The 22433-nt window shown below is 52.7% G+C and overlaps 2 protein-coding genes across 3 annotated transcripts; one reads left to right on the forward strand and one right to left on the reverse strand.

Moving 5' to 3' along the window:
- Positions 1-2308: 2308 nt before the first annotated feature.
- On the forward strand, positions 2309-12278 carry ZNF692 (zinc finger protein 692). Its single transcript, XM_022563341.2, has 12 exons — positions 2309-3073; positions 3758-3945; positions 4228-4259; positions 4603-4866; positions 5407-5455; positions 5552-5677; positions 6020-6241; positions 6329-6406; positions 6504-6582; positions 8049-8163; positions 10830-10929; positions 11072-12278. Exons 2-12 carry the CDS (start codon positions 3770-3772, stop codon positions 11367-11369), a joined length of 1539 nt encoding a protein of 512 aa, XP_022419049.1. The 5' UTR covers positions 2309-3073; positions 3758-3769; the 3' UTR covers positions 11370-12278.
- On the reverse strand, positions 12049-20981 carry ZNF672 (zinc finger protein 672). 2 transcript variants are annotated; one of them, XM_022563346.2, is made up of 4 exons: positions 20562-20981; positions 16752-16907; positions 15934-16037; positions 12049-14629 (listed from the first exon to the last, which is right to left on the reverse strand). In XM_022563346.2, the coding sequence occupies exon 4, from the start codon at positions 14389-14391 to the stop codon at positions 12991-12993; it is 1401 nt and encodes a 466-aa protein (XP_022419054.1). In that variant the 5' UTR covers positions 14392-14629; positions 15934-16037; positions 16752-16907; positions 20562-20981; the 3' UTR covers positions 12049-12990. The 2 variants fall into 2 exon arrangements, with proteins under 2 accessions (XP_022419054.1, XP_089765994.1); XM_089909868.1 differs by lacking the exon at positions 20562-20981 and having other exon boundaries at positions 16752-20552.
- Between the last annotated feature and the right edge of the window lie 1452 nt (positions 20982-22433).

Consider the following 22433-nt stretch of genomic DNA (forward strand, 5'->3'; position numbering starts at 1 on the left):
GATTGGGCTAAGGTATCACTAAAGGCAGAGAACAAATATAGAGAATCCCCCCTTCCCCTCCATGCCAAAGAAGTTAGTGCTTCTCTTCAGGATTTATTACAAAGGATGAGGCTTGGCTCATCCCTTACTTCAATGATGTAAGAAATTGAAGAGAGGCTGAGAGAAAAAAAGAGGATTCCTTTGGAGAGGGTTACTGGAGGATTAAGGAGTTTAGAGCTTTATTATTTTGAACAGTATCAGACTGACAGAACCAAGAGTGCTCTTGGGTCTCAAATCAATAAAGGACTTTTTATTATCTAAGAGTAACCAAGAATTATGGAACCCGCTTGTGATTTCATCCATGGGACAGAGAAATTAGGATTTTGCAGATGTCTAGTAAGGGACCATGAAGGGAAAGAATAAAGTCTTTTTTTCTGTTTGTTCCCTGTGGAGTCCTGTTCTTTTGATTAATGAAGGATCTTCATTAATTAGTAAAGTATCTGGAATAAGGTGGGTGATCTTTCTTCCAAACTTATACTGGGCAGACAAATATCATGTTGAGTCATTGGTACCACAATTCAAGAGTATGATATCGGCAGGACATAGTGGCTTCATCCTAAAGGGTAGCTTAAGATTGGACAGCATGTCATTTGGGCTGTTTAGACCACAGAGGAGAAGCTTGGGATAGCCGACAATCATCATATACGAACAACAAACACACTAGCAAATAAGTTCCTAAACTGATTTCAGAGAACTATGAGTGCTATGACGGAGAAGGAAGAGGACACAGTGGGGCAGAGAATGACAAAAAGGATCTGAGTAGGTGATCTTGGAGCTGAGATTTACGTAAGAAGGAAACAACCCCATGAAGAGCTGGGGAGTGGATGCTCCGGAGAGAAGGAACTACCTCCAGCATGCTTGGTACATTTGAGAAATAGCAAAAAAGTGGGAATAGTAGGACAGAGTGGACAAAGTGAGGAATGGTGGGGTGGCCGAGAAGCAGCCAAGGGCCAGACCACACAGGCCTTGAGGCCATAATAAGGGTTTTGGATTGTACTGGTAAACATGAAAGGTTTTAAGCAGGAGATTTGCTCCTTCCTGCTTTGTGAGGGTGAGCGTGGAAAGAAGCAGATCAATCTGGCAAACACTTTGCAGGTGTGATTATTTTAGGTTATTGAGTTGGAGAGATTATTTGGATTATCTAGGTCGGTCCAAATACCTTCACAAATGTCCCTATAAAAGAGAAGCAGAGGGTGATTTGATACAGACAAAAGAGGAGGTAGCAATGTGACCAGGGAGACAGAGATTGGAGTGATGTGGCCACAGGCCTGATAATGCCAGGTCATCATTAGAAGCTACAAGAGGCAAGGAAAGGATTTTCCCCTAGAACCTTTACCGGAAATATGACCCAGATGACAGCTTGATACGAACTTCTGGCCTCCATAACTATGAGTGAAAAAATGTCTGCTGTTTTTAGCCACCAAATTTGTGGTGATGTTACAGCAACCACAGAAAACTAATACAGGTGACTTGGAGTAAGGTTTTAGCAGTGGAGAGGGCCAGAATTGATTGGATTCAAGATATATTTTTACAGATAGTATCAGCAGGACTAGCCGATGTATCAATATATGGTGTTGGTATTACAGAAGAAGAGTCAAGGATCATTCCCAGGTTTTTGTTCTGAACAAGTGGGTGGATGATGGCAACATTTACTGAGATAGGAGAGGGGCAAGGATTGTTAAGGGTTATGTGTTAGCCACACTCATGTTTGAGAAAATATCAACTAGCTTTTGTCACTGCTCTCTATGTGCCAGGCACTGTTCTAGTTCTTAACTCAATTATCAGTGTAAAGTGGGCAGTTAGATATGAGTCTGGAGCTGAAAGAAGGCTAGGCTGGAAATATAAACTGGGAGTCATCAGTGTACTGTATTTAAAGCCATGGGGCCAAATACATCAAACAAGAAGGAAGAAAAGAGAAGACTTGGTCCAGAAGAGAGAGGACTTGGTCCGGGGACAAAGCCCAAACCAGAGGACACTCAATCTGTTTTGCCTAGACAGTGGATAAAGATCCAGCAAAGGAAAAGAGGAGCCGATGAGGAGGGAGGAAACCCAGGAGTGTGTGAAGTGACAGAAGCCAACCTGTAGTGGAGGTTGGGGCGTTGCATGGAGGGAAATATCTACATTGTCAGATGTTGCTCTAGGGGTAGAGAGGCAGAGAACTGACAGCTGCCTTTAGCAAGGTGGCTACCCCAAGTGGCCTTGACAAGCGCCATTCCAGTGGCTCGGTGGAGAGAAAAGCTCCACGCGAAGTCAACTGAAGAGGGAATGAAGTGCGGAATAGCCCGCTGCAAGTCTAGGCAACTTTTCGGATGACTTTTGACGGGGAACAGAGGGAATGGGCCATAGGTGGTGGTTGCCTTGGGGGTCTGGAGAGGGCTCTAATTGGTTTTAAAGGTGTCTGATTCTGGGGCTTCCCTGGTGGCGCAGTGGTTGAGCGTCCGCCTGCCGATGCAGAGGACGCGGGTTCGTGCCCCGGTCCGGGAGGGTCCCACGTGCTGCTCCGCGGCTGGGCCTGAGCGTCCGGAGCCTGTGCTCCGCAACAGGACGGGCCGCAGCGGTGGGAGGCCCGCGTACCACAAAAAAAAAGAAAAAAAAAAAAGGTGTCTGATTCTGCAGCACGTGTTTGCTTCATTGGTGGCAATTGAGGGGGGGGAAACGAAGGTGAAGTACAAAGTAGGAACAACTGCTGAAGCCACGTCCCTGGGCAGGTTGAAGGGGCTGGGGTCGGCGCACGGGAGGAGGGCTTCGCCCTACTTATTCCATTTCCCCATGCCTTTGGTCACCAAGCACAGGCGGTTGCCGCGGAAGCGACCCGTCCACAGCCCTCGCAGGCCTCAGCAACGAACCTGAACTCTTCGTGTGGGAACCAAGGCTCCCAGCAGGCGTTGCGCTGGGCGGTTAGTGCGCAGGCGCGCGCAGCCAGCCTCCGACTCTCCCCTCCCCGGCAAGCCCCGGCCCCAGTTCCAAGCTGGAGCCACCGACGCGAAGGGGGACGGGTTCCTCTTAAAAGAGAAACGGAGGCGGCGCGCGCTAGGTGGGCCCCTGTCCTCTCGCCGCTATCCGGGCCTGCGCGCGACGCTGGGGAGGCGCAGGCGCAGTCGGGATGAGGGCGGGTGGGGGCGCTCAGGTAAGGCCGGGGTGGGAGTGGGCCGCGGCGGGAGCTCTGGGCGGCCTGGGAGCTGCCTTAGGAATTGGCCCATCCGACGCAGTGTGAGTGATCAGTGGGGCGGCCCGAGACGGAGTGGGGGGCGCCTTCCAGACCCCCCCCTTTCCCGCCCTCCTGTCCCGGCTCCACCCACAACGACCCAACTATGAGGAGCTCTCCCAATGCACACGACCTCTCCTTCCCTCATCAACCAGTAAAGACCCATGCCCTTTTGAAGATGAAACTGTTACCTTACCCTCTGCCCCTTCCTAGTCGAAATTTCCTTACCCATAGCTCCAGTTCTTCACGTCAGTGGGCCCAGGATCAGGCCATTCTGACTTTGATGCAGTACCCCTGCCTCCCACCCCCAAGATACCCAGCCCGTAGCGCTCATTTACACGCCCTGTAATGGAAGCAGAGGTGGTTTGGACCCAGTGGCAGCGAATGCTATTGCAGTGGTTTAGTTCTGCCCCAATTCACCGTTGAGGAAACTGAGGCCCCAGCGGTGGGTGGAGCCGGGGCCTCTGGCCTCGGATCAGGTCGGCCCACACGCGTGTCTCCCCGACCCCGCAGGCCCTGGTACTCATGGCTGCCTCCCCTGCGGACGCGTCCCGCAGGCGGCGAGAGAAGCGGCGGCAGCTGGACGCGCGCCGCAGCAAGTGCCGCATCCGCCTGGGCGGCCACATGGAACAGTGGTGCCTCCTCAAGGAGCAGCTGGGCTTCTCCCTGCACTCGCAGCTGGCCAAGTTCCTGTTGGACCGGTTAGGGGCCGGGTCAAGGGTTCTGGCGGAGGGCACCCAGGCTGCAACACCCAGCACCCTACCCGCCCCCTTTCCCCCACATCAAGTGCTGGCCTGCTGCTCCTTCCCACTGGCAGATTTCTCACTTCAGCAGTAAGGCCAGTGTGATTTGTGGCCTCCCAGGGTCTCCCCCCACCTCTTGGTCCCGGAGAATAGGGGACCCCGTAAGTGTGTGAATGCCCAGAGCTGAGGGCAGTTGGCCACATGGGCCCCCACCTGACCTGCCTCTTGTCCCCCTGGCAGGTACACTTCTTCAGGCTGCGTGCTTTGTGCAGGTGGGTAGGGAATGGCTAGGGGTAGAGGATTAGGAGCCAGAGAGAGAATAGGGGCAACAAGGAGTTGTGTGACCCAGAAACACCCTCCCTAAGGGGATTGGATAAGAGGGAGCCTTGAGTGTGTTTGGGAAGAGATGGGGGAGTTGGGGAGCCCAAGGAGGCAGCCTGTGGAGAAGGGAGCAATATCTCAGAACCCTGGGGTTTGGGCTCTGAAGAATGGTAAACTGGATTAGGGACCAGGGTTGCCCAGGTGGTGGGGGTACAGGGCTGTCTGAGTGTGGATCTCCGGGATGAGAGGAGAGGACCTCCCAGCTCACCCTGACTGTTGCCTTCACTGCTCTAGGTCCTGAGCCTGTGGCCCCCAAGGGTCTGCAGTATCTGGTGCTCCTGTCTCATACTCACAGTCGAGAGTGCAGCCTGGTGCCTGGGCTGCGGGGACCTGGGGGCCGAGATGGGGGGCTTGTGTGGGAGTGCTCAGCCGGCCACACCTTCTCCTGGGGCCCCTCTTCAGGCCCCACATCTCCAGAGGAGCCCAATCCGGTCCCCCTTGCAAGTACTGGCCAGAGAAGCTGGTGCCCAGAAGCCAGGAGTGGGCCGGAGCCCGCAGGTAGGCTGGGGGAAAGAAGAGTTATGGAGAAAAAGGAGGGAAAAGTGTTCTTGTCCCTGTAGCTCAGAACCCCATTCTTTAAAAATGATCCTTTCTCCGTGGAAAAACTCTATGGTGACAAGGAAATACATCCTCAAATATACTTTTAGGTATGAAAAGCAAAATACAGAATTCGATGTATGGTATATTACCGTTGGTGGAAAAATAAGAGGAGAAAGGAAAATGTTTGTATGTACTTATGAATGTATAGAATATTTCTAGAAGGGCATGTAGGAAACCAGGTTACCTGTAGGAGGAATGAGGTGGCTGGGGTATAGTATTGGAAAGGAGACTTTTCACGTGGTTCAAAAAAAACCCCCCTTTTTTTGAACCATGTGAATGTACCATCTCTAAAATAAAACAGCCCCTCCCACTCCAGTAGCCTCTGCCCCCTCTTCCTCCTTCCTAAGAGTCTTCCTACCACTTCAGACCTTAGAACTCCACTGTCCTCATCCCTCCAGTACAGAGTTCCTTCCCCTTTGACCCTACCTATGCCAACAGGTTTGGAATCTAAGCATGATGAGAGGACTGAGGAGGCCAGGTTGCCCAGGTGAGTTTGGGGTTGGGGGGGGGGGACAAGACAGACCTGGGTGGACAATGGGAGTGAGGGAGCATGACCTCATGCTTGCCTTCCTTGGACCTGCAGAGAGGTGGGACCCCCGCCAGAGGCCTTCCCATCCCTAGGAGAAGAAGACGGGGAAGAGGAAGATGAGGCTGAAGAGGAGATGCTCAGTGATGCCAGCCCATGGACCTACAGCTCCTCCCCAGATGAGCAAGTTGGGGCTGAGGGAGGATGCTGAGCAGAGCAGGAGGAGGGAGGGGGTGACTGGCTGGGGAACCCAGAGATTTGCAGACTTGAGGGAGGGGCTTGTTGGTGGAGAGGGCAGGGTAGGCTTTGGAAAAGGCAGAAAGAACTAGAGGCTTTGGATTGGGTGGAAAGGAAGTTAGGCTCTGGGGGAAAATGAAAGCTGAAAGTAGGTATGAACAGGGAGCCTGTGGTAGGGGTAGGGTTGTTCTGAGTTTGGGATCTTTGCAATTTAGGGGTTGGGGTTGGGCTGGGGCTGGCTGAGAATCCAGGGAGATAATGCCTTCCTCTTCTTCATTCTCCTTTCAGCAGTGAGCCAGATGCTCCCAGACCACCCCCTTCCCCTGTCACCCATGCACTTAAGGATGGGGAGGTACCCCCGGCCCCTGCAGCTGTCCCAACTCCTCTTGCTTCGCCATCCTCATCAGCATCCTCATGGGGTTCTGGAGCTCCTCTGCCTGTGGAAGTCAGGGTACAGCCAGAGCTCAGTGGGACCCCTCAAGCAGACCAGCAGACTGAGCCCCTGGCCAGGTAACCTCATGGCTGAGACAGAGGGCAGGGGCATCCTGGGACATGGCCCTCCCTCGAGGCCCTCTGCTCCCTCTTTGCTGCCCGTAGCCCTGGGAGTCAGGCTCAGTCTGCTCTGGCCTCGGCATGGGATGAGGACACTGCTCAGATCGGCCCCAAGAGAATTAGGTAGGACTGGGGGAAGTGGCTCTGGGTAGGGAAGGGAGCGGAGCGAGGTGGAGGAGAGCCTGCACGAGTCCTCATGCTTCCTATTCTCCTCCCCCAGAAAAGCTGCCAAAAGAGAGCTGCTGCCCTGTGACTTCCCTGGCTGCGGAAGGATCTTCTCAAACCGGCAGTATTTGAATGTGAGGATGTGAGGGGTACAGGTTGGGTTCTGTGTAGCCTCATGGATGGAGGAGAAGGGCTGAAGGAGAAGCTGAGGCAAAGAAGCCTAGGGTGTGGGGGGAATTCAGAGCCAGGGAGAGAAGAGTTGGGATGGATGTGCAGAGCTTGCCTATAGTTAATAATCACTAATCCAGATGACTCATAGATAAGGCAGAAAACCAAGCCTCAGGTGCGCAGCTGCTGCCCACTACTGCTTGTTACACAGGCCCTGTGATGACCACGTGGAGATGATGGTGGCATCCCTCAGGCTTTTGGGGTGCCAGCGACTGTTCTAAGCACTTGATATGCGTCAAGTCTTTTGATCTTCTCGGCATTCCTGTGAAGTGGGTGCTGGTACTACTCCTGCTTTGCAGACGAGGGAACCAAGGAAAACAGAAATGTTAAGCATTGCCCAAGGCTTCTCAGCTAGTGTGTCATGGTGCTGGGTTCCTCACTCCGTCGGGCTGCCTCGCCCTGCTGTCTCATGTGGGTGGTCCTCACTCCAGGAGGATTAGGGGACAGACCTGTCCCCAGCCTCACTGAAGGAGAGGTTTGAGGCACAGAGAGAGGAGTCCCACCCCACACTCAGCCAGAGCTCTCACAGGGTTCTGAGGCTGGGAGAGGACCCAGACCCGAGGGATGGTGAAGCCTGGGTGGATGGGATTTGGGAGAGGGGGAAGGTCCCCAAGTGGTGGTGAAGCCCTGGGCTTCTGAGAAGAACATTCAGCAGGGCTGGTCAGACATACTTGAGTCTATTAATGGAGCAGACTGAAGTAGCCCCCAGCAGCAGTTTAATTATGGGAAAATAGGATTATGGAGAAAGGGAAAGCGCATGCAACTTAGTGAGCCAGGATGTGAAATTAGACCAGATAAAAAGAGAAATATTTCCCAGAAATACTTGGGGAGTTAAGGTTGAAGAATACACTACCCTTAAAAGTGTTCCAGGTTGAGAAGGAGTGTGTGTGTGTGTGTGTGTGTGTGTGTGTGTGTGCTTCCAAAGCAGATTTAGGAGAAAATGATATAATCCCATGGTGAGCTATTAATAAAAAGTAGGCCATCTGAGTGATATTGTTGTACATTGATATTGATATCAAGGAGAATAATCATACCCACCAAAATATGTGTTCCCATCCCTGGCAGATGGCAAATCCATAGTTAGGGAACCAAGAGTGTCACCAGAAGTGCACTTTTTTCAGGGACCTGGGCATTGCAAGGTGAGGTTGTGACAAAGAGGTGAGATAATGGAAGTCGAGGGCAGGATAGGGTGAGGGCAGAGTTTGGGGTCAGGAAGGGATGGGATTGGGGTGCTCATGTATAGGTGAGGACTGGCCAGGATGATATGAGCTGGCGGTGACAAGGAGAACTGTTGTGGGAGAGGGCAGAAGAGCCTGCCTGCTGGGTCAGCTCTGGTGGTTGCCCTGAGGAAACCATGTGCTTCCTCCCCTAGCACCACAAGAAGTACCAGCACATCCACCAGAAGTCCTTCTCCTGCCCAGAGCCGGCCTGTGGGAAGTCCTTCAACTTTAAGAAACACCTGAAGGAGCATGTGAAGCTGCACAGTGGTGAGTGGTGGAAATGCCTCCTCACCTCCCCCTGTGGGTCCCTTCCCCTCCCTCTGTGGGTCCCTTCCCCTCCCACTGTGAGTCCCTTCACCTCCCCCATGAGGCCAATCACCTCCTATCTGCAGGTCTTGTCACACTGCTCTGGGATAACTCTCGCTCACACACTCATCCTGCACTCTCTGTGTGTTTAGATCCTCCCTGCTTGAAACTGTTCTAGGTGCTGGGATACAGCAGTGAATAAAGCAGGCAGTACTCACCTAAGATGTCCACTCTAGTGAAGGGCTACGAAGAGCTGTGAAAGGTGCTTTGAGCAAAGACCTAAGTGAAGGGAGGAATGGAGGCTTTGCCACATCCACATGAGAGGCAGCACATGAGAGGACCCTAGACTGGCATCTGCGGGCATGTTCCAGGAATGGAGAGGAGGCCAGGAGATTAGAAAGGAAGGAAAAGAGGTCAGATAGGTGGTAGGGGCCTGCAAGACCACCATCGGTTGGCTTGGCTCTTGGCCAAATGTGATGGGCACCAGTGCGGTGGAGGGAGGGACAGAACTGATTTTAAAAGGAGCATTGTGGCTGCCATGTGGAGAATAGGGGATAGCAGGAATGTGCAGTGCACAGTGATAGTGACCTAGACAGTCGAGTTGATGAGAAGTGGCTGGAGACTGACAAGAGAGTGAAGATGGAGCCAGGGCTACTGTGGGAAGAACAGATTGTCCATGGGTAGGACTGTGGAGTCAGGGGTGACTTGGAGGGTTCCAGCCTGAGCCAACTGGGCAGAAGGTGATGTGACTTCCTGAAAATGAGGGAGAAGCAGGCCTCAGGAAAGGGACATGACATTTTTTGGGGGACATGCTACTTAGGTATCCCAGAAAATGTGAATCTGGTGTTCAGGGGAGATGTTGGGCAAGAAAAAAGTGTTCATCATGAGCATATGGGTGGTGTTTAGAGCCATGGGTGGAGTGTTCCTACAGGGGGAGAGTGAGCATAGGTAGAGAAGAGGTCTGAGCAGGGCAGGTAGGAAGGGCAGCTACAGAGGTGCTGTTGAGGCAGGTGAAGAGAGCGGTATCTGAGGAGCCAAGTGGAGAAAGTGCTCCAGGGAGGAGGGAGGGGTGAGATGTGCCGGTGCTGCAGAGCTGAGTGAGATGAGGATGCGCACAGGCCACCAGGCAGGGCGATGGGAAGCCATCCTTGACCAGATGACAAAATGGCATGTGACAAGGGAGATGACAGCCAGAATGGACTGGGTTCAGAGCAGAGACGAGCTAAGGAGGTGTATACAGCAAGTATGGACAACTCTTTGGAGTTCTACTGTGAAGACAAGCAGAGAAATAGGTGTAAGTTGGAGGGCTGTGAGCCTGAGCACAGAGATGGGAATGATCCCACAGAGAGGAAAGGCTTGCTGATGCCAGGGTGGGTTGAGCAACCCTGAGTCGTTGAGGAGGGGTGTATCTGAGCACAGTTGGAGGGCAGCCACAGGGAAGCAGGGACTGTTCACATATATGGGCACAGAAGCAAGTTGGCTGGTGGATTAGGTGGGGGGAGGATGTGGGCTTTCTCTCCTGGCTCCTCTCTTCTTGGTGACTTATAAAACGAGGTCACTGCTGAGTGAGGTTGGTAGAAAGAGGAGGTCGTGTGGAAAATGCCCTTCTGAACTCTAGAAAGTGGGAGAGTGAACTGACCAAGGAGATGCAGAGGCATTGTGTGTGTGCGGCGGGGGTGAGGCTTGACACTTGTAGTTGTGTATGAAAGTAGAGCTCAGAGTGGGGTGAGGGTGGGGTGTTGTAGGTTGTGTTTCCGCCCCCCTTGGGGTACGTGTGCCGGCCTGGATCAGGCCAAGGGTTGTATTTATCCTGAGTTGGGCTTTAACCAAGCAGGCACAGCTGAGGAAGAGAGGGACAGGTGAGTTGGTAGTGTGAGTGGAGGAAGGCTACAAAGATGCCCTGGAAATGAACTGGGCATAGAGAGGGGAGGGGGACAGTGGGAAGGCAGTGGGCTGCTGGACTGGCAGCCTGGAACTGTGGGATAACTGTAACAGGACAAGGTAGGGGGCCCTGGCTGGAACTGGGATGTCTGAAATTGTGATTTCAAGGTGGTGCAGTGATGGGGCATGACCTGGGAATGGTGGCTGAGAAGGGTTGTGGGGGGCGGCCAGGTCAGTGAAGGTCAGGGAACAGTGCTGGACATGTAGAAAACACACTGACAGCAGTGGTGATGGCTGAGTAGAGGGCCTGGAGCCAGAGCTGTGTGGAGTGCAGGAGCATGATGGGGATGAAGGCTGTAGGGGTGTGTGTGTGGTCTGATGGCAGGGTCTACAGAGCAGCAGTGGTACAGAGGTCTACAGGATGCCATGAAAAGCAAGGCTACCTCCTCTGCTGCAGGAGGTGTAGAAGAAAAACCACAGCAGGCCTGTGAGAACTGCTGGAGATGGGCGATGGGCAGGTGCTGTTAGAGCTGGCAGGGGGTCAGGTTCAGGGAGAAAGGAGAGGGGATTGGCTCTTGACACCCACAGGGCGTCTGACAGGTCACACGGCACTGTTGGGGGGTGGTGGGAGGAGTGAGATATGCAGGGTGAAAAGGGACAGTACTCCTTTGGGGGACAGTGGGGGTGGACCAAGGAAGGGCCTCAGCTTGGGGATGGATGCTGGGCTGTCCCCCATGTGCCCACAGATACCCGAGACTACATTTGTGAGTTCTGCGCCCGGTCTTTCCGCACCAGCAGCAACTTGGTCATCCACCGGCGCATCCACACTGGAGAGAAACCCCTGCAGTGAGTGTGGGGAAGAGAGCCCGGGGTGGGGGGAAATGGGGAGGTGCTGGCAGAACATCTGGGCAGTTGGGACGAGGAGGAACCCCTGGGGAAGTCAAGATGGGCTGAGGCCCGTTTCTTCCCCCTGCTGTCCCTGGCTCAGGTGTGAGATCTGCGGGTTCACCTGCCGCCAGAAGGCGTCCCTGAATTGGCATCGGCGCAAGCATGCAGAGACGGTGGCTGCCTTGCGATTCCCCTGTGAGTTCTGCGGCAAGCGCTTCGAGAAGCCAGACAGTGTCACAGCTCACCGCAGCAAAAGCCACCCCGCCTTGCTCCTGGCCCCACAAGAGTTAGCTGGTCCATTGGAGTCCTGTTCCAGCATCTCTGCCCCTGCATCCCTGGGGACCGACGAGGGATCCGGGCCCTCTCTGGCTCCTCAGGCTCCCACACTGCTCCCTTAGCAGTGAGCACTCTCCAGAATTTGGGGAGCCAGGGACTGGAAAGGAGCAAGAAGGGCCAGATGACTGGTCCCTGGGGACTAGGGTGATGGGGAGTGCAGGGCAGGGGCAAGACTGTGCTCTAGGGGAGCCAGGCTACTTTAGTCTTCCTAAAGGACAGAATAAACCCAGTATTTTACATGGACGTGTGTGAGCAGAGCAGCAGAGCGAGTGTTTTGGCACCTGAGGTACAGGAATCTTGATTCCTTTGGAAGCAGGCTCTCCTGGAATGTGCCTGAGTGCACCCTAAGTGCAGGCCTTATTCTTCTCTCTGCAGACCCCCACCTGCACCCACCCTGAAGACCCAGCTTTCTTTCCCAATTTGCTTTGGCACTCCTTCCACTCTTGCATTCAAGCAAGGCGCTAGGTAATTCCAGAGGGTTGGGCTGGAGTAGGATTAGAGGTATGTGTTCCTGGGCCACATTTGTACTCTCCACTAACCAAGAGAACCAAATGTATAGGGGCCTCTAAAGAGTCTTGCCTTCCAGTGCAAAAATGAGGGGGCTATATGTGCAAGATTGCTGAGCTAGCTTGGGAACGGACCAGAGACCTTGGAATTTTGAAAGGGCCTGTCTCTTGGGTGACTCCTGAAGTCTGCAAATACAGCAGCCTCAGGTTTGACAAAGGAAGCTCTTGGCATCTGGAACTCAAATAATTCTTTATTTCACCACCTGCAAGCAAAAAAATCGCTGGCCAATTACAGGGAATTTTCATCCCTGCACTGTGGCCTCTGTGGAGCTCAGTTTCCTCATGGCTGCAAGCTTAATTTGTGTATAGTGTTCTTACTGCACTTGGCAGTGCCCAGCTTTGTGGACCCATGTGGTCTTGACTCAGGTCCCAGGGTTGATGTCCCCCACCTGGAGAACACTGTCCTGAGAGGCACCTTGATCTGTACACCAACAGGTCTGTCCCATGGGACAGGTGGGCAGCCACGCTGAGAGCTCCTGCCCACCTTTACATGGTGTAAAGCACTTCTCTGGGTGCTTCTGGCGTGGAGATATCTTTCAGTGAAGTGAGCTTTCCCACTACCTCTCTGCAAATTTCCCATCTCTCAGAAGCTGAGGGAGAAAGCAGCAGAGAGACTAACAGTCAAGTGAAAGGCAAGAAAACCACAGGGCCTGTGGGATGTGACTCCAGCCACATCTGTGGTCATTACCTGAAGAGGCAGTACACCAAAAGTATCTAGAAAGAAGAGGTAGAGGACACTCAGGCTGGAAAAAGGAGATGGGAAAAGGAGATGGGACAAGAGAAGACAGGATGCTGATGGGAAAACAGGAAACACCTGAGAGCACAGCAGCAGGGATGGGACACACCAATACTTGGGCGCTCTCCCACGTGTGGGGTCTGGGAGGTTCCCCCTGCACCTACACCTCAGAGGGGGAGAAGGACGGACAGAGAACAGGCAAAGAGCTGATAGGGGAAGCAGGTGTAGGGGTGCAGCGAGAGGCCAGGTGAAGTGTTACCAACAGAGATGGAGAAAGGTAATATGTCACGCTGTCTTTCCACAGAACTCCATCTGCGAGTTGTCCCACCCATCCCTATGGCACTATAAAAGTGCTTATCTAGCCCACTCTGGAGAAGACTCTCAGCAAGTCTTTCTCAACTGAGACACAAAAAGCCCTGGCTTTTCCTGTCCTGCTTGCCCAGCAAAGATGAGGGCAGTGCCCGCCTTGGCCTCAGTGGCAGCGGCAGCTGTAGCTGCGGCGGCGCGAGCACGTGTGTGGGCCCGCTGGTGCTGCGACAGAGAGCGGCTGTGGCTGAAACACTTGCCACACTCTGCACATTCCGCCGGCCGCTCGCCCAGGTGCGTTTTGCGATGCAGTGCCAGCTTGGAGCCCACACTGAAGGCTTTGCCACACTCAGGGCACTTGTGGGGCTTGTGGCCAGCATGGTTGCGCCGGTGCACGTTGAGGTTGGACACGCACGTGAAGTGCTTGCCGCACAACTCACAGCGGTAGGGCTTCTCGCCTGTGTGTGTGCGCCTGTGCTTTGTGAGGTCCGAGCGGTCGCTGAAGCAGCGGCCACACTCGGTACAGGGGAAGGGCCTCTCGCCTGTGTGGATGCGCTGGTGCACCACAAGGTCGGAGCGCTGCCCGAAGCCCTTGCCACACGTGGCGCATGCGTGTGGCCGCTCTCCCTGGTGGCTGCGCCGATGGCGCAGCAGCGTGGAGCTCTCACTGAAGCGGCGCCCGCAGTCGCTGCAGGTGTAGGGCTTCTCGCCCGTGTGCGTGCGCTGATGGCGCACCAGGGTGGCGCTCTCCAAGAAGCCCTTGCCACACTCTGGGCATTTGAAAGGTTTCTCACCCGAGTGCGTCTGCAGGTGTCGCGTTAGTGTGGAGCTCTTGCCAAAGCTCTTGCCACACATACTACATTGGTGTGCGTCCGAAGTGCCTGGCTGCCGAAGTGTGGAGTCACCAGGGCTCCTGGCCGCGTGGACACGCAAATGGCTCCGAAGTCCCGCACCGCTGCGGAAGACCCGCGGGCACTGAGTGCAGCGATGGAGCGTGTCAGCAGGCACGGCCGGTGTCCCCCACGGGTGTGCCCGTGCCTGGTGGAAGCGCAGTGCGCTCTGGCGGAAGGCACGAGGGCACAGCGGACAGCGGCGGGGCCGCTCAGGAGGGTGCCAGTGGCGCCTGTGCAGCAGCAGAGCCGGGAGGTGTGGGAAGCAGCGGCCGCAAGCTCGGCAGCGGCAGGAGCGGCTGCGCCGCCTGTGCGCGCTCTGGTGTAGGTCAAGGCGGCCGCTGTGATGGAAGCTCTGGCCACACTCATTGCAGATATAGAGCGTCTGGCCCGCATGAGCGCGTCGGTGCGCACGGAGGTCTGCGGCCTGTGCGCAGCGCTCGCCGCACTCTAGACAGCGGAAGCGGCTGTCACCACCATGGGCGCGCTCATGCCGCAGCAGCACCGAACTGTAGCGGAAGCTCTTTCCACACTCACTGCACCCATAAGGCCTGCCGGCTGCTGCCTCTGAGGCAGCAGCGAGCATGATGAGGGCCAGGCCGGGCGCCCTCAGGGTGCAGCGTGCCACTCACACTCTGGAGTCCACCTCCTCCAGCTGAGAGTTATTTTCAGTTTTCTTAAGGCCTAGAAAGGGAACGGTAGCAGAGGGAAGAGAGGGAGGCCCGGAAAACTGGTCCGCGGATTCTGGGGTTCCTTCTCTCACAGCAGGTGCTGTGGCTGTTTCAGAGGTGGGCTGCAGCTAGCTTTACCATGTACCGTGAGCCCTGCAGGGAGAAGGTCACTGTGAGCCCCAGCAACATCTATGACAGCTACACCTTGGGGAATGGAGGGGCAAGCACAGGCTCCCTGTTTTCTGTACCTTCCCCAGCTAGACCATCTCTGGAGTTCCATTCTCCAAGAGGAGGCAAAGCCATGGGAGTCCTAGAAATATGGGGGGGGGGAGGGGTCCTTGTGCCACCAGGAAGGGCAGTAGGGACTCAAGAGGGGAGCTTTCCTCCAGTACATTGTTCGGGAGGGAAGGAAGAGTGTCCAGCTTGTTTTATGACCTTAGCCCAGGGACCTTGGCCTGGAGATGCACTAGGAAACGACCAAGGAGGGATGGGTAATGAGAAGTCCCCTGGGCCTAAACCACATCAACACCTTCCTCTGAAGACCCAGGGTTTCCTGAGTAACCAGTGTGAACCCAGCCAGGCCTGGGTTGGAAGCGGTGAAGCATAAACCTATCCAGCAGCAGCCCGGGCAAAAGGCTCAGGGACGGCTGGGACCTGGGCAAGGGAAGGTATCTGAGAAAACCCAAAGTATTGCTCCTTGGCTTTGGACAGCACCTGATATACAATCATACCACATCAGTACACAGTCTCAAAGTTCTGTGGCCTGGCCTTGAGAAAGCAACTCAGGACCCAGGAAAGGGGTAAAAGGAAGCATGGATAATTCACAAAGAATATTATCAAAAGTTGATGGCATTATCAAAGAAGTGATTTTCCCATTTCTAGGGAAGGCTGGGGAGAAGGAAGGGACATCCTTTCTAATTCTCAGGGCATTCATGTTGTTTGCAAACATTCTGCAGACTTTCCTCATTGCCCCAGCTCCAGGGATCTGAGAACCTGGAGTAGCAAAGAAGCCCCTTTATGGGGATGGAATCTGCACTGCTATTTTCTTTATCTCAAGTGGTATCCCTGAATCCTTCTGACAAGTTGGTCCAGGTGGCTCTCTGTGAGCAGGGTCAGCATTGGTGCACAGAACCTCCTGTGCCCTCTATTTAGAGCACAAATTGGGCTGCTCTCCTCACCTGACTGGCCTCATCACTGACTGTTCCCCTCAAGACCCATGGATCTGTCCCCAGTTCAGTTCAGTGGGACACGGGAGACAGGTATAGTCACTATAAGTTACAGGCCATGTCACCCAACAGATCAGTGAGAGTAAGCAAACAAAATAGTCATCAGTCATTTTCTTATTAGCAGATGGAAACTCAAATACCCAGAGCTGTGGTTAAAACACCCCATAGATGGGGTCCTCATCTTTTGGACGCAAATAGGGTCAATTGAAAAAAGCCTTTAAAACTACAGACCTGCAGGGGTGGGCTCTGAAGCTTCTGTTCCCCTCCTTCTTGGGAAGGAGTGGTGAATATAGCATGTTCTCTCCCTGTGCCTCTGGAGCAGGATGTGCTGTGCCCTGCAGGAAGGATAAAATAAGAGGGACAATGTGAATTTAAACTGAGCAAAGGGGACAGATGCAGGTAGAAGAGAAAGAAGGAAACACTTCTTGGAAGAGAGTATTTTTAAAATGGATATTTTCAAATATAAAAAACTAAGAAGAATAGTACCACAAATCACTCACTCACCTTCAGCATCTATTTACATTTTGCTATTTTGTTTCATCTATGACACTCCCCCCACCCTACCCCAGCCCATACACTATTTTTTTTGTGGGGGGGGGGTCTGGAGTATTTTAAATCCTAGACATCTTATTCAAAGAGGATGAGTTTTAAACAAAATCTGTAAGCAGGGGCAAGAGCCCCTCTGCAGACCTGAGAGCGGACTTTAGAGGGAGTTTCTTGGTTCTTCCAGAGACAGTTTTCAGCCCAGGCACTTGCTTGGGCTGCTAATTATAGCTGGTCAAATTCAAAAGAATGTTTGCCCTTGTGTGAATACAACCTTCTCTCAAGGGTCAGTGGTTGATCCCAAATGGCAAAGAGAGCAACGCTTATGTCCTAGTGAGTATTCCCCCTCACCTGAGTGTCTCTGGAGACCCTGGCACCTCTCAGGCCAAGTTTCTGGGATTACACCCTCTGCCAGGCTACTGCCTTCAAGGGCACATGCCCAAGGAAGGAAAGACAAATGCACAAATGAAAACACACACACATAAATGACATATAAACAAAGATACCATTTTGCCCCATCACAGACATGGAATAAGAGACCCTGGTCAAGGGTGCGGGTTTTGTGCTTGAGTGCCAGGGTGTATCCTTCAAGTATCTCTTCTGTACCTCATCCCATGCTGGAGCTTGCCCTGGAAGGAAAGGGTCTATGCTTGGGAAGAAATCTGAAAGAAAAAAAAAATATTACTGTGCCAAAAGAAGAACAATTTCTAGACTGTCCTAACCATCATTTCCCTGATTGAGTTCTGAAGTTGCTATACCACCAAATTTCTTTGATTTTTGGAAAAAAATAAGTACAAGGGAGGCTTCGAAAGAGGGAAGGGGGTAATTACGTGTGAATTGATGAAAAGTCCTAATTGTTCAATACTTTAAAGTATTTTAGTACCTTTCAAGTATTTAATACTTACAAACTTATTATACGTAATTAATAAAAGGCAATTACTAAGAAGATAAGCTAATGGCAAAAATTAATATTCACAATAAATTTGTTTCGTATACCACGAAACTTGTTTCTTAATAGATATTGCAGGCATTTCATGCCATATCTAACTGTTCACAGGAGTGTTGGACTTAATCAGGGTTTAGTACATTTACTAACAATCTACGGTGAGAGAAGTGTAGTTCTTTTTCTTCTGAGTTGTGTTGTTCAGTCAGTATAAAGATTTTCCTCCCTGGTTATCTTTTCTGCCAGGCCAACATTTCTGGGGCAAGTGATCATCTCACAATTCCTCCATCTTGAAGCCAGAGTTGGATAAAACTGGTCTGGGCTGCAGGAGTGGGTCTGAGGGCTGTCTCAGCTGTGCTGTCTGCTACAGTAGCCACAAGCCACATGTGGCAACTGAAACTTGAAATGTGGCTGGTCCAAAGTGAGACGTGCTATAGGTCAAATACACTCCTAACTTCAAAGACTTAGTATGAAAAAAGAATACAAAATATCTCATTAAAAATGTTTAATGTTGACTATATATTGAAATAATATTTTATATATATTGGGTTAAATGAAATATATTTTTTAAATTTATTTCACCTGTTTTTAAGAAAAGTGATGATTACAAATGTGGCTCACATTTCCGTTCTATTAGATAGTGTTTGCCAAATGGCCTTTCCAAACCCTGGAACAATGTACAAAGGGAGGCTGACCCACCTCACAGTCCCTGAAGGGGACTGCATGGGAAGAGGTCACCAACTGCCCTGACCCTTAGAGCTTCAGTAACCAGAAGATAGCCACTCTTCTCATCTCCTAAGATGTGGGGCTCTGGCCATACCCTCCAGAGGGCCCATCTGCTCTTCAGGAAAGTGAATATCCGCACTGCCATCTAGGAGACCTGGTTGGGACTTGGCGTTATAACTCATGCAAAGCCTATCACTGCTGCTCTCCAGTTATTACTAGCATCAATATGGAATGGCTCTCATATGTTTCTGTGTATGTACCCCTTTCATCCTCCCAGTAGTCCTTTGAGGTGGGTACTACTGGTTACCCCTATGTGACTTGAGGTTCCCCTGTGGTGCAAGCTCATCCAGAGCCACAAGGACGGCAGGTGGGTCCAGGGACAGGAAGGGGATGGCAGGCCGGGAGGCCCGTCTCGGGCTCTCCCCGATAGTCCCCAACCCCTCCTGGCCCTGGCCAGCTGGCAGCAGTGCGGCAGGAAGCCCCTGGCGGCCCCAGGGACCACCATGGGACCGGGGCTCACTCTGTGTACTCTGCGGTGGATTCCTTTGCGGTCCTGGTAGAGGAAAGGAAACGGTCAGCCTAAGAAGTGGTTTGGGGAGCAGTAGCTGCATTCGGGAGAGAAGATTCTTCTGCTGGCCTCTCTATATATACTTAACCCCCACCCTGGTCCCAGTCCTAAAGTCTGTTGCCCAGCCCTAATGACAATGTAGTCTCCAGGACTCTGAGACACCCCTAGAGGCTGCTGAAATTTACATCCATCTAGAAGCAAATAACCCACTTCTCACTGTTGGGAGGAGGAGGGGGGAGGAACTGGATGGATGAAATAGTTTCCCTGACCCTCTGGAGCCTGCTTTGGGGCCTTTCCACTTGTAGTTCTTTCTACCTGAAAGCCCTTTCTCCTCCTTCATTCAGGGCTCTGCTCCAATAATCCCTCCTCAGAGAAGCCCTACTGAGCACCTTCACTCCTCCAAAACAGTGATTCCCAATCTACTCTGGAAAGGGTTCGTTCTCTTTTCTAGGTGAGCATGGGGTATGAAATCCAGAGCACCAGAATGGCCAGTCCTCACTTCCCTTTTTCCCATAACAGAAACAAGGTCCAGTACTTTAAAAGACATTGCCCCTTCCAGCTTCGGATCCAGTCTGACATGTTTAAGGAGTTGGTGGAAACAGGAATGACAGCTCCCTCCCCATTCCAAGTACCCAAGCCAGATCATGATCCAAACAGATTCTTCTGCAAGGTTTTTTCACAAAGATTTTCCTGTGAAATCTGGGAAGTGTGGAGAATGTATGTATGTTAACAGGGAGAGAACATAGTAGGATAGATTATTCTCTATGTTCCTTTCACACATGGGCAAGACTACAGCCCAGAAGAGCCAGAGGAGCCCAGAACTGGGATGAGGAAGGGACTATATGGTACTTTGCACTCTTCCTATAGGCCTAGCAAGAAGTTGGGCATACATAAGGCATCTAATACTTTTTTTAAATGATGTATTAATCTGGAATACAATTCTTTCAAACGTTAGGTTCCTGGAGGAGAGGGCGTCTCTCTAGTCATCTTATCCTCCACAGCCCTATCCACTGCATATACTGCAAATACTCTGGCTTGGTTTACTAAGTCCTTAACTGCAACCTGTGTAGGAGACTGGAGAGGCAAGCGTCCAAATTCTGGGTCTTCCATTACCAGCTGTGTGACCTTGGACAGGGGACGTGGGGTGTCTAACACTCCTGCCTGAGAAAACTCAGTAAAGGAAGCTGCGATAATGTTTCCTATGAAAAGAGGGAAGGTGTTAAGTCTGAGAACTGCAGTTGCCGAGTTTTTAGGATTTACTCTCCCCAGGTAAATTTTATGGAACCCTGAAAAAGAGGTCTGACTCTTACCACCTAAGCATCCTAAACGTTCTACAAGACCTTTTTTAAGTCTTTTCCCCCCGACCCACCCCCCAAAAGAACCCTACTTAACAGGACTAGAGCAGTGTGGGGCTTTCGTAGACCCTCCCCACACACCGGCAGCTTCGAGAGTAAGTAGTGACATTGGTTACTCATTTTAAGACTTGGTGCCTAGTACTTAACGGGAGCTGAGCACAACTATTCGAGGAATGAGGAACGCCCCACAGGAGCAGGTCGCCTTCCCTGGCCCTCCCGCAGCGCAGCCAATCCCGGGTGCATCAGTCAGTTTTCGTCACGAGTTACTGGTCAGATTCTCCTTGCACGAAACTTCCCACCCTGGGCCCACCCCAGCTCTTCACACTTGGCGCCAGCCCACGCGAAGGGCAAGACAGGGCACCAAAAACGTAGTGGAGAGTAGGGGGCGTTTAACATCGACCGAGTCCAGAGGCTGCCGCTGCCCTTTTAAACTGACTCAGCCTGGCGATGTCCGCATCGTGGGGCCGCCAGCCACGAAGGTCACCAGGGGAGGACTGGCGAGGACATACGGAGGGCAAGGCCTGGGAGGAGCAGGCCGCGAGGCAGCAGCGGGCGGGCGCCGGCCAATCGCTTGCTCCGCTGCGGCGCCGCGTCACTCGTTGCCGGGGCGTCGTTCTCGACGGCTGCAAACGCTAGCCGCCCGGAGCGGAGGGAAGAAGCCGGGCGCAAGCTGGGGACCACTGCCCCGCGCTAACCCTCCCTCCCGGCCCTTCGGTCCCCTCACCGGTCGCCGACTGGATCCTCGGACACCGCGCGGCTCCCACTCAGCTGGCTCGCCGACCCCAGCCTGCCGCACTGCGGGACTGGGGCGGGGAAGGGAGGGAAGGAGCTGGCGGAGCGCGGGGCCGCCGAGTAGGGGGAGCTGGGAGGCGCCTCGGGATTGGGGGTCACGCTCCAGCCCTGCTCTCCCGGGTTGGCCAGTGGTGGGCCTCATGAGGGCCGCGTCACCGGTTGCTGGGAGGATTAGGAGACGTAAGAGGGCTCCACTGAAGGTTCAGCCTCGCCTGCCCAAGCCAGAAATCCCAGTAAGGGGGCGGAGCTAAAAGGCGGAGCCTAGGGAGACTCCGGTTCCGCCTCCCTCCCTTGTCAAGGCCCCGCCTTCTTCCCAGGCTTAACCAGTCCCTGCCTCCTCCTTTGTCCACGTCCCCTCCCCGGGTCTCTTCCAGCCCAATCAGAGGAAAAGGCGCTGACCCACGTGCACCGCCTCAGCAGCCAGTGGCTGGGTCCAGGTGCCCTGTATGGCGTTCCTGCGGCTCACAGGCGCCCGCTGGGTCGCCAAAGGGGGTCCCCGCAGGTGCTACAGCCGGGGATACGGGTGCCCGGCGCTGTGTGGCCTTGGGGGCCACCCGCCCGAACAGTCCCGTCAGTAAGTTAGTGACTTCTTACAATGAGACCAGACTTCATACCTATTATCTTAATCCTCGCCACAGCTGTGCCAAGGAGGCACCCACAAATTAATGACCTATCCAGGGTCGCACTGCCGGGGTTGGGGGTACTCCTGGCCTGCTTGCCAATTGTCTCTACAAGATCTTACTGGCTGAGCTCTCTGTGCAATGTCTTGTTCCACTGAGATGTGCTGTTAGTGTTGGTTTCCGGAAACGCTTTGGGGAATGTGACTATCTCCTCTTCAGGGCTGCCTATCAGACTCTGGATGATGGCTCTCAGGACCATTGTTTACCAGTTCTAATCTTCCTTTCAAGGTCACTTAGTACCACACATCCTGCCACTCATCCAGAGCTTCGACCCCTCTTCTCTGCTCAGGGGTTCCCTAAATCAGTGTACACTTAGATCCCTCAGACCTTCCCCTTGCTTTTTTATAAACTAGACAAACCCATGCATAAGCACACATATTAAGAAATGGAATATTTCCAGAACCCCAGAAAACCCTTTGGCCCACTTCTTGTCTCTACTCCCACGGAAAGGGTAACCATAATCCTGACACCATAAATTAGTTTGGGCTAATTTATAGTTTTGACTTTACATACACGGAATCATACTATATGTACTCTTTTTGAGTCTGATACTTTTGCTTAACTTTACATATGTAAGGTTTATTCGTATTGTTGAGTGTGGTTGTAGTTAGTTCATTTTTGTTGCTGTATAGTATTCCATTGTGTGACTATACCATACTTTACCTGTTTTACTGAATAAATACAGCTGATGGATATTTGGGTTGCTTGTATTAGTTTCCTAGGGCTGCTGTAACAAAGTACTACAAACTGAGTGACTTAAGCAACAGAAGTTTATTTTCTCACAGTTCTGGAGTCTAGAAGTCTGAGCTCAAGTGTCAGCAGGGTTGGTTCTTTTGGAAGGATATGAGGAAGAATCTAATCCATGCCTCTCCTCCTAGCTTGTGGTGGTTTTGGAATGCAATTGAACTCTGCTTTGAAATCCACACATTCTTAACAGTTTAGTCAAATGCCATCTCCATAAACCTGGAGATGCCTATGCTAGAATGTGCTTTTCTCCCCCATAGTTTAAGGGAGGGGCTTTGCCCCACTCATAAACAATGCCCTGAAGCATGAGCACAGTACCTGCTCATCACAGATACTCAATGAATGTCTGCTGATCCATGTATAGCATCATGGTGTAAGGA

This window comes from Delphinapterus leucas, chromosome 3 (genome assembly GCF_059928025.1).
Source record: "Delphinapterus leucas isolate spDelLeu-1000000601 "Yukka" chromosome 3, BTC_Dleu_Yukka2, whole genome shotgun sequence".
NCBI classification, from domain to species: domain Eukaryota; kingdom Metazoa; phylum Chordata; class Mammalia; order Artiodactyla; family Monodontidae; genus Delphinapterus; species Delphinapterus leucas.